We start from the raw sequence: 12,105 nt of genomic DNA on the forward strand, positions 1-12,105 counted from the left end.
ACTGCATCTTTAACAAGCAATGCCATTTTTATTTTCAAAGTCATTGTTGGACTATTTTCAAATGTCCTTCATTTCCTTCCATTTGTTTACCTTCCATGTTTTTAATGCTTAGCATGACTACATCAGCATTTCCAATTTTAAGATTTTAAAATAGAAAGCATATGTTTGCATTCAGGAAATGTGTGGTATATATGTCAGTATACACATGTCTGTTGTAAACGTGCATTCTTTAAAATGTGTGTACTCATATAGCTACACATAGTATGCATACAAACATATATGTATACACCTGTGTACTGATAAAGATGTTAAAATGAATTACATGAAATTGTTTTCTGATTAAATGTATTTATTAATGGAACCTTTATTTTTTCTGACTGAAAAGTAAAAAGCATATCTACTGCACAAGATTTGTACACAGCTGTTCATTTGTCATGACATCTAGGCGGTAATCATTATATTATGCTGAACTGCATGTTGAAATTACACAATCCATTTAATTTTCAAATTTTTGGCAATAACTGAAATCTCAGCATGTAATTTTCTCAAATGATCTCTCTAAAAAATCATTTTTATATGCTAGTGGTTTTTTTGTTGGTTTTTTTTTTAATTGCATGGCAAAGTAAGGCTAGTTTGTGCATGAGCAAGTTGAAATGCTAACCAAAGAAACATGAATTTTTCAACTTTTTTTTTTTTTTAAACGCACATTTCTCTGCTTTATTGAATGTGACAGAGTCATGCTTTTCATTCACCATTGCTTCTCTTTTTCCACTGTCTGTAATTTGCTTGCCAGGAGGAGCTACTATTCTTACTCCTACTATCTGTAAGTAGAATACGGGTGACTTACTATTTTACGTGTTTTAAAGATGCAGTATCCCTTTTTAAAAAATAAAAACAGTCTCTATAATTATTTTTTTAAGTTTTTTTGATAGTTACCTTTCATTATTCTCAGGCTTGAAAAATTGCTTGTATCATTGTTCCTGTCATTCTTGCTCTGTTTGTTTTTTTTAAAGGGATATTGTATTTCTGACTGTATATTGAGACTATAGCTTTTTTCTACAGTTTTTCCCAATACTATTTTAGTTTATTGTAATCATAATTTAATTTGCGTTATGATTCACAGCAACACGTCACACTAAGGAAAAAACTTCCTTTCCCATTTCCTAGCCAGAGAACTGTGTTTGTAAATCACAAGTTCTACTTTCTCAGCGTATCAGTTCAGGAGTGATCTTGTGCACCACTTTTCCTATGCGTGTTGTAGGGAGATGCCAAACCTTTATAAATAGGTCATGATCTGCATCTATCACTTTTGAGGTGATTTGCATACACATTTTAAAGTGTGGATCTTACTTTTGACATTGGTTTGTATAAAGCTGTACTTCATTGAAGCAAAATTGACTTTTTCTATGCATATTCACCATATGAGGTTTTGTGAGGACTGCAATGGTTTTGTCTGTGATTGAGCCAAGCAGTTACATGCATTCTTCATTTTAAATAAATGCATAAAGCTGTTGAATTCAGAGGGGTTCTAAGAATGCATTCAAGTGCTTTGATGAACTGGTGGTATCCAATAGTGGTGCTCTTCCACAATTTATGCAGATTAATTGACTTCTTTAAACAAACTTTAAAATTATAATAATTTTTAAAAAAACTAAAGTGGTTTAGCCAGCTACCATTCTCTGGTTTATTGTGACAAATTATAAGTTCCTTGTTAAATAACAATTGCTTCAACTCAAGATAATTATCCACACAGTTTCATCCTATGATGAAACACTTTTCCCCTCCAACCACTGTAGCACCCACCTATGCAGGATCCAGCTGGATCCTTTAGCAAATAGTGAGAATCATTTACACTTTCTGTTAGCCTCAAGTTCTTTAACCTAATGATTTGCTTAACTGTCATGAAGTACAGATTTCATGTGCCTTTAGCTGAGTGAGGGAAGGACAAAAAAGGAAATGAAAGGCAAAAGAAGTCATCAGACTCCAAGGGCACCAGGAGCTGTTGAACAATAAAGCTGTCCTCCCATTTCCCAGCAGTTTTGAGAAGCAGTTGCAGTGCTACAACACAATAGACCTTTTTAGGTGTTGAAGCAGAGCATAAGAATTAGAAAGTAGCTACTGTAATAAGCTAATAACATAAAAGCCGTAATAGCTGTTGATTTATTTATCATAGCTAGCAGGTTTTGTTGCAAAGTGATGCTTCAAAGAAAAGCTTAATATCGCTGAGAGATGAGATGTAATAGTCTTTTTGTTCCATTTCTGAGGTGACATTAGAAAAAGGTGATCTTCAGTGTACAGAGACTATTTGAAAGGCTTTGAGACTTAAAAAAACCCAGTTTGAACTAGAAATGCTAGTTTTGAGAAAGCTTTGATAGTATTTTGAAAGAGTTATAAAGCTCAAGCAGCTTCAAATTTGGAAGTTCTTATGGTCTTCATTTTTCAACCAGAATATAATTTAAGTCAGCTTCTCTTAAGTTAATAGGAAGGTGTGGAGTAATTGTATAAAATAAAGCATTTTATGGGGGACATCTAACAGATTTTTTATTTTTCACTGAACAACTGATACAGAACCCTTATGTATGCCACAAGAGTTTGATGAAAAAATGATGGATTTAGAGAACACCTTTGGGATTTTTGTAGTAAGAGTGTTAATGAGTAGTAATTTTCCAATTACTCCATCTGTAAATGGGAAAAAGAAGGGGTGGGGGGAAGTGTGACAAAATAAGGAGATGAGTCTGATTGGTGGAAGAATATTGTTTGCAGGAGAGCTTTGTCCATCCATATTCTACATTGTATTCCCTTGTCGTGAACCAAGACTGTTAACTAAGTAACATTTTCTTAAATAAGCACAAGCATAAAGTACTTCTTACCCTAAAGAGAAGTGTAGGTCCTCTCTGGTGGATGTTCCCAAGACTTAACAAATAAATAGATGGTTAGTTTACACCAATATTCTTCATAGAATCATGGAATGGTTTGGGTTGGAAGGGACCCTAGAGATCATCAAGTTCCAATACTCCTGCCAGGGATGCCTTCCACCAGACAGGTAACTCAGAGCCCCATCCAGCCTGGCCTTGAAAACATTTAGGTAGGTGAAGTCCACAGCCTCTCTGGGCAATGTGTGCCACTGTCTTATCAACCTTATAGTAAAGAATTTCTTCATAATATCTAATCTTCTGATATGTAATAAATATCTAATATAATTCTTGTCTGGTGTTAGAATGTGCATGGAATGTTAAAAGTTGGCAGAGAATAGAGGAAGAGCAAGCAATCCTCTTAAGTCAAGAGAAATGTAAGATAAACAATGTCTAAACAATTAACAGGGTGTTTCATGATATTCTGTGCAGAAGAAACTTAGGAAGCTAAGCTGTGTGTGAAATATACATTTTCAAGAACTCAGTACCTTATGTGATGATTGTGTCCCTCCCATGTGGTGTCAGAGTTATCCAAATAAGCAGGTTGGCTATCTATTATATTGCAGTCACAGCTTCAGATGAAAACAGGGAGATTTCAGAATGGTCTAATGTAAGTTACTGGTTCCTGCAGAACCAAGGTGCACTTCATGCTAGTCTGCATGCTCTCTGCTACTTGAGATACATGCTTTAAGTGTAGTAGGCTTTAAGTTATAATTAAAATATATTATTTGCTTCCTTTTGACTTCTGGAGACAGTGCAAATCACTTCCAGTTCTTTATCAAAAGGGAAGAATTGAGAGGTATTTCTGAGGTGTGCACTTTAAGGGCATTGGCTGTTAATTTGAGGGGTTTAGTCATACAGATTAGGTTGCTCTTTAACTGTGATACATTCAGAGTGTAAGACTGTTAATGTCAAAATTGTGATGTTCCCAAACTGCATGAAAAAGTAGAATGATGAGGGTGGTTTTTTCTTCAAAGAACCAAAGTTCAGTATCAGCAACAAAATGTGCTATCATGTTGTATCTTCTACACTGAATGGGCAGAACAACCTTTAACATAAAAGGTAATAATAATGTATATTGAATAATTATGTTTCTTTTGTTATTTCATTGGGTTTTTTACTAACAAAGTAATTTAGAAGGTTAAATGATTTTTTTTCCCAACAACGCAGGCAAGGGGAATGAATTATCCATTTATAAAATCAAAACAGATATTTAAACAGAGATGGTTGATAAAACTGCATGCACAGATGCTTCTTATTTGTCATTTCAGTTAAAATGTAATTATATTCTCTAATTTGTTTATATTAGTGTAATTACTCCACAGGAAAAAAAAAATATTACCAGGGTACAGAAGTAAGCGTTTCCATTACAGCATTTGTGTGTGTACAGAAAAGATATGATCATCACTGTTTCATAGCAGGGTGCATAGTTTATCAACTACATGCTGAAAAAGTTGTACGCAAGGAAATCAGCCAAACTTTTGAGTCATTCAGGATTATAGATAATGATTACTGTAGACATCAACGTTCATCAAATATTAAGGTCGTTTGCGTTTTTTTTCTTGGCTGGTCAGCAAACTTGCAAAGAAGCGCAAGGATGCCATGGGAACAACCCGCCAGGAGATGACCCACATGGTGAATGCAATGGATAGGAGTTACGCTGACCAGAGCACTCTGCATGCAGAGGATCCCCTTTCAATCACATTTATGGACTCACATAACTTCAGCCCCAGATGTAAGTAGACAGTGATATCTTCTATGTAGCACAGGTGAATATAGAAACACAGAAAACAATTCTACTTTATAAGAAAAATGGTTTCAAGCTCCAGGTTTTCCAGGAACACCGGTAAAGCCAAAGGTTAAATAGGGCAGTCCATGTTATCCTTATTGTTATGTGGCCAATTATTTAAATAAATATCTGCAAGTACTTTCACTATGCAACGATTTTTGTTTTAGGGAAAATATTCTACTAGAATATCTCAGTTAAAATCTGAAACTGAGTTTTTCCTCACGAAGGTATTTAATGAAAACATGTTAAATGTTACTGTGTAAACCATGTGTAGAATAATAATATGAGGTCCAAATTAATTTCTATTGGTTTTTTGGCAGTAAGAACATTATAACAGAAGGAAACATTGACAATTTTCATTGTTGTTTGTGAAGTTTACGAACAAGCTTGTTAATATATCTGCAAATTTTTTCTATATTTGTATTCATTTTTTGTAGACTTGCCAGCTGTCTGGCAGTTTGGGTGTCTGCTAAGTGTCTGGGTTATGGCTACCACTGTCCAGCAGTCTTGCCTCCCAGCATCTGCACTATGCCTTTCACAAAAGCGAGATCCTCCACTGGCAGACTCTGAATATATCAAAATAGTGTATAAGTTTCCAAGGGGACTCAATTCTGTCATGGAACTGGTGGGAACCTGACCTCCTCACAGCTCCATGGACTTGTGGCTTGGCTTTAAACAGATCTGAGCAGCCTGAGCTGCTTCTGAATTGGAATCTTTTGGAAATGGCACTGCATCTCTTTTCTCTTGCCTCCCATACTGCTTACCATGCATGAACAAAATACATCCCTTAAGACTCTTAAGTTCTTTCCTGGTTGTTGTAAGGGAAATGGATTTTGGAGGAGGGTTTATTGCTGGATTTATTGAAGCTTACCAAACTGCAAAGTGCTAACATTTTAAGTGTCCCATAACCAATTATAAACGAGAGTTTAGTATCAGCCTGGTAGTTTTTCTACACAGTTTTGGCTGGAACAGTTTGAAAAATCTCCAAAGTTTGATGTCTTATTGGCACTGAAATTTGTGGAGGCAGGAAGAGCAGAGACAATTTGATATGGGCTTTGATGGTGGATCCCAGGCAAAGTATTCATCAGGAATTTACATGGCTATTGGTGAGCTGGGACCGCCAGGCACTCAGGCAGCCTTCCAGATGGATTGATGCAATGCCAAGAGCCCATGAGCTCCAGCCACCACAACCGTCCTGGTTGGTTGGCAAAGAAGTTGGACATTGCTGGTTTCTAGTATCCTAGGTATGTGATTCTTTTCTGTGTTGGAGGATTCATTTCTCCTGACCATTGTCTGTGCTGAGATGAGTCTTCCAAGCTTTCAGGGTTTCCTGCTATGTGACAAACATTTAGGCAGATTGCTTGAGAACTGGAACTTAATTTTGTCACAGAGAGGTTGATATTCTAATTTCTTGTTCCAAGTTGGAACGAAACCAAATCCTGGATTCCACCATTTCTGTCCAAAACAGCACATTTGTCTAGTGCGTGGTTCTAGTTGGGATAATGAAATTCTATGAATTTTATTCAGACATCTGTATCGGTGTATCTGTGATTTTCCTATACTCATTAAGAGCAGTATCTTTGGTATTGCACATTAAAAAAGCTATTAACTGTAAAAATGTATGAAATTTTTATTAATTACCTGGAAGATTTTATAGAAATACCATTTTATTTTGAGATGAGCTGTTGAAGTATTATATGAGAGAATGGGTTTAAAAGGAAAGAAGCAGTTCTATGAAAGTGAACCTTTATTGTGAAGTGAAAGAACAATAGTGAAGGAGGAGCCCTTTCAAAAACTAAATTGCATGCAATGTCTTCTTTATTTCATTTCACTAAGAATCTCTTTGCCCTTATTGTTACATTTCTGAAGTCCAAAATCGCTGCCTTTCATTCCTCTTTTATTCAGGATGCTTTCTGGAACTGCATATTCATTTTGTTTTTCTCTTGTAATAACATTAATGGGGTTTAGTTATCAGTTGCTTATACTCTGAAGTATATTGTTTTTACTCTTAAAAATACACAAATTGAGGGTAATGTGTTTCTTCATGGGCTTTGTTTTTCTACAGTGCCCAATGATCCACTTGTGCCGACAGCTGTGTTAGGTGAGGACCCCAGTCCTTCGTTATCCATTCCTGCATGAGTTTTGTCTCCTTGCATGGTTGAACGTTGAAACAGCTTGTTTTATGTAAAACTATCCTGTTTTCAGAAAATAACTCTACACTCAGTTCATCAATTCAGAATTAAACTGGCAACAATTTTAGAATGAAAATTATTTTATATTCTCATTAAGATTTTATTCTTAGTCACTGCTAACTGAAGAGTAAATGAGGAAATAGGTAAATGGAAAATACTAAAATTTTTTTTCCCAGAGCTTTGAAACTGAGTTCCGATAAACTGACATGTGAAACTAGAGCTCTATTAAGAGAGCCTTAAAAATAAAATTCAGGTCCATATTAGCATTATTCACCACCAAAAGTTCAATTTTCTAAGTAACAAGAATAAGAAAAATAGAAAAGAGAAAATTCCAGAATATCCAAGAAGAAACAACAGCTTTCTGTGTATGTTCTGAACAAATACTTCTGTATACCTATATTAATTACACATTTCAGGTGACATTAGCTAGTAAATTTTTCAGCTTTTTACTTACTTCAGAAAGAAGAACATATGTTGGAATGTCCAGACTGCTTATGTCTGCTGAATCTAACACTGAATGCAGGTTTTAGAGTCACTGATTTTTTTTGATTTTTTTTTTTTTAGATACGAAGTGAAAAGTATAATTTGTACCCAAGTTCTTGGTTGGATAAACACAATGTGCAGTATTGAGTTTCAGTCAGTTGCTGAGGTTATTTTAGGCTAAAAGACAAATATCAGGAAATGGGCGTGAATATAAACAAGTTGAAAATTAGATTCCTAGAAGTAGCACTTAAAGGAACCTGGGGGCAATTTAATCCCTCCTGTGTTTTGAGATGGGACATTATACATAAAATATAGACTCTTTCTGGCAGTTGATTGCCTCATTGTGTTTTAAACATTTGGAGTGAACAGAATTTTGCTCTTGCAGTGGCATGTTCCAGTGCCTTGCTCCTCTTAAGTAAAAATAAAATTCAGATTCATGTTAGTAAAATTTGGGATCCAAAGCTCAATTTTCTGGGTATTAATTACTGAGTGCTACTACTAAATATTATTGATACTTACCCCTAGTATTTCCTAACTAGGCTAATCATTGCTGTGGATTGAACCATTTCCTTTTGAGGGACTCATAGGACTCATGCTTCTGTCCTTTCAAAACAGTCTTTTTCCCATTGAAAGGCTCACATGTCCTCAACTGTCTCTCTTACAGTTGAGTTAAACTCAGTTCTTTCACTCATCATCTTGTAGCTGATGTTTTCTAAATTTATTGTCATTATTTTCCTCTCAACACTTTCCAGCTCATAGGTTGAATTTTAAATTGCAGTGCCTCAAATCAGGTACAGTTCGTAGAAGAAGTCTCAATGCTGAGCTGAGTGGTTTAGGTACCCCCATATCCTACTTGCATTTTTCCTGCTATCCGAACTGTATTTTCTCCTTTTTATTGTGCTCATGTTGCTGACTTGCATTGAGTTACCTGCTAAAATCACAGTTATCATTAGCCAGTCCATTGCTCCATTCTGTAGTTTTATATTTGACTTCCCTTTCCAATACACACACAGTGTATTGCATTCACCATTCAATTCACCTTGTTGATTTTCTCATTGTCTCCCAAATAATCAAGATAACTTTTAAATCTGATCCCATGCTTGTGAAATGCTTGTGGTACCTTACCACTCATATAAGAAAATACCCATACTGTCAGGGTATTTTCTGCTGTGGCAGAAACAGATAAAGACAATTGTGAACAGCAAGGGCAAGGAACTAACTGAAGAAGAGTTTAAGAGTTCCTATCTGCGTTTCCATCCAGTGGTAATGCTATTCTGGTATAAGCAAAACAATGAAAGTTAAAAGAGATAATATTTTTCATTGAGTGGACTGAAATAGTGGGAGGGAAGTGTACAAGCTTTTGGACACACCATGTAAAAGAGACTGGGTACCTGTAAACTTGTTCCTTTGGAACTGGATCATTTGGCCTACTCCATATAACCCTTGCTTGGCCCAATGTCACAAAACAGTTTACTTCTGCTCTTATTTAGAGATGAGCAAAATTTTCTAAATCATAGAACACGTTCTTTTATATGAAACTCTTATTACTTTGTAGCTATACCAGATTTCTTTTTCTTCATGTATAGGTTATTAATGCTGCTCTCCATTCTGTGTACGTTAGCACTAAGTTAGTATGACAATTTTGCTTTTCTCAAGTCCCTATCATTACAGTGATGGCATAATAATGTGGCCCTTATATTTTTTAAATGGCTTTCATTGTTACCTATTGTGAAGCTTTAACAACTTTTAATGTCACTTTCTTTTAGTCATTTTCTATTATAGTCCTGAAATAAATTTCTTATGTTCTGTTCACTCATTGTTTTTTGCTGCTTCAATGGGTTAAAGTGCCTATTACTGGTAAGTATACTGCAAGGAATGGGGAGAACTGCAAATCCTGAGGTGGTTTGAAATGTGTGCAATTTAATAGGGGTAACACTGCAATAAAAAGTGACTGCTGCATGTCACTCACATTATTAAGCAGGTTAGTGAGGCATAAATGTACTGAAATTAGCAGCTTCTGTGACAGTTCAAAAAATCAGGTTTCTTAGGAGATTTCATTTCAGAAGGCATTAACAGAGTTTGCATTTTGGCAAAATTGTAGAAAATACAACCCTTGAGGTGTTCATTTTTTTTTCCTAGAGTGTTTTGCCTTCTAATCTGGATCCTTTGCAAGGAAAATGGTAAACAGATTTCAAAGAAGTTTAGGAGGGGTCAGCTACCCACTTCTCGTTTCAGTAGCTGTTTTCTAAAAAGGTTTAAATTTGAATTTTTCTTCCTCTGCAAATTCATTTGATCTGATGATTGCTAATTTAAATAAAATAACTATTTCACAAAAGGGATTGACAAAATGCGATCACCTCATGCATCTTTGATGTTTGGTTTTGATATGAAGATTAGTGTAGCATAGAGCATTAGAAGAAACTTCTTTGTTTATACAGAGCAAAAATTGTGGATGAAATCAGCACGCTCAACAATTTCATTTCTCTGCTAAAAGACCTGAGTTAAAATGACCACTCTGAAGTGCTGATTCATCTTCCTAAGTGGAGGTGGTGTTCTGAATCGTGCCATAATTGCTTTTTTTTTAACTGGGATCTCGACTGTTTGTTGGTTTTAGACAAATTATGTGCTGATATCACTATAGAATTATTCTAATTTATTGTTTAGGGTGTAGTATTGCTCTTGATACATATTATCCATTAAAAAGTTACTTTGGGTGATAGAGTCTGGAGTTTCCAAGTACGTTAATGTCATAAAGTTTTGTAGCTTCAAATAAAATGCCCTTTAGACATCTTTATTGTGGGATGAAGGACTGCAAACTTTCATATGAGTTTGCTGTTAAATTCTTTTATGTACTTCACAGTATTTATGTGCTGGAGAGTAAGTGCTTTGCGTTCTCAGAAATTAGATATGTTTTTGAAGGAAGAGGTTGAAAATAGATATTGATATGTGTAGCAGCAGCTGTTATTGCTCTGCAGGTATCTAATGCATTGATTTCTTGTGAATACAGATGAAAATCACAGTGCTACAGCAGAGTCCAGCCGACTCCTGGATGTCCCTCGTTACCTCTGCGAAGGCACAGAATCCCCCTACCAGACTGGGCAGCTGCACCCTGCCATCAGGGTGGCTGATCTCCTGCAGCATATTAACCTAATGAAGACCTCTGACAGCTATGGATTTAAAGAGGAGTATGAGGTGAGATCTTCAGTGGTGGGGCTTTGCTAGGAAAATTCCCTTTGAAATGGGCAGCCTTTTGTTTGCATTGTATTGCAAAAGGATGGACTAAATGACATGGGTTTAAGTGAAAAACAGATAAACGGACATAAGATTCCTATATATGTAACCAAAAGTGAAATAGTGAATGGAGTCCAATAGTTTTAGCCTTTACTACTGACTAGTAGAAAACCCCTGTGTGTTCCTTAGGGTATAAGAAGACATGTCCTTAATCTTTTTGACGTATTGTAAGAAGTTGCCACTCTTTTGTTGCTGCTCTTTAGTGGAAATGTTGTAATTAGTTATGTGAACTATCTTCAGTGCAGATCTCCTGGATTAGGTTAAAGATTTTAACCTGGCTGGTTTCACAAGAAACATTGACTGGAAGCACTTTCATGATTTATTATAGCATCTCAGTAGGGCAATACTGGGACTTAAGTCCAACCAAGAAGCAGTAAAGACATGCTGAGGGTAGTAATGTCTTGAAGTTCTAATTAAACCTGCCTGAGAATGTCTACTTACAACTTTAATGTTAAAATGGAAGCAAAAAATTCCCAGCACTGGCGGTAGAAGATGAGTACAGATTAATTTCACTTCTGATCTCTGAATCTGTTGTGATTCTTTGGGATTAGAACATCAGGCAGGACACACAGAAAAGATGGGAATGGTACTGCCAAGGTTGCTCACAATACAGCTAGGTTTAAAATGAGTTTTCTCTGAGTAAGTAATCTCTTCTGACGCAGTTTTCAACCTTCTCTCCTTTCTGCAGCTGTCTCTACTGTAACATAAGAACTGGAATAAATAAATGTGTGGTTTTTAAAAGAATATTATTCTCTTTTCCTCTCTTTTACTTAAATATACTTCATTATGCTCTACCTAACTTCAGGGCTAAGGCCAAGTGTCAGCCACTGTTGGGGGGAGGGTGGTCCCTGATGCCGCATCAGGTGTTTTCCTGCTTGCTACTTCTTCTATTACTATACACAACATCTATTCCCTGCCTTGGGCTTCTGACTGTGCATTAAAGTTCTGTTTCCATGGCTACTGTGTATTTTCTGGAGATAACTTACCCAGATCAGGATAAGAGAACATCTGGAAGGAAGGAATAGCATAGACCTTCAACTGCTGTAAAATATCTACGAGCAATGAAGAAAAAACCAAGGAGAAATAAAAGCTGCTTCTGTCGCTACTGAGAGATCAAACTCTTTAAGAGCTCAAAAATGTAGAACAATTTTGCTAGTGGCTAGAGGGAGGCCTATGAGGAAAAGCAACATGAACAATGAACAATGGCAGAGGAGATTTCCTGATGCCTCTGTAGAAAGAAAAGCCATTTTACTAAGTAAGATGTGGACAGCGATGTAATGCTGGAGTAAACAGGCTGTATATTATGGTGTCCTGTAAGAAGAGTGATCAGTTTCTCTGTGCGTTCTCAGTTTGCTGTCATTACTCCATAGCAAGTATGTATAAGCAAGTTTAGCCTTCCAGCAATTCCAGGATTTGGAATCCCTCTGGAGTTCCTCAG

General features: G+C 36.1%; 1 protein-coding gene across 8 annotated transcripts in view; it reads left to right on the forward strand.

Moving 5' to 3' along the window:
- Positions 1-12,105, forward strand: part of PTPRK (protein tyrosine phosphatase receptor type K) — a 395,313-nt gene that overhangs the window by 361,499 nt on the left and 21,709 nt on the right. For 4 of the 8 annotated variants that reach the window (XM_051792097.1, XM_051792099.1, XM_051792096.1 and 1 more), the window contains exons 15-17: positions 4,487-4,647; positions 6,767-6,802; positions 10,384-10,568. In XM_051792097.1, coding sequence (XP_051648057.1) covers positions 4,487-4,647; positions 6,767-6,802; positions 10,384-10,568 — 382 coding nt within the window. The remainder of the gene's footprint in view (positions 1-4,486; positions 4,648-6,766; positions 6,803-10,383; positions 10,569-12,105) is intronic. The other 4 variants (XM_051792101.1, XM_051792103.1, XM_051792100.1 and 1 more) reach the window with 1 other exon arrangement.

Source organism: Manacus candei, unplaced genomic scaffold, assembly GCF_025592945.1.
Source record: "Manacus candei isolate 608988 ecotype Guabito, Panama unplaced genomic scaffold, ASM2559294v1 h1tg000034l, whole genome shotgun sequence".
Classification (NCBI taxonomy): Eukaryota; Metazoa; Chordata; class Aves; order Passeriformes; family Pipridae; genus Manacus; species Manacus candei.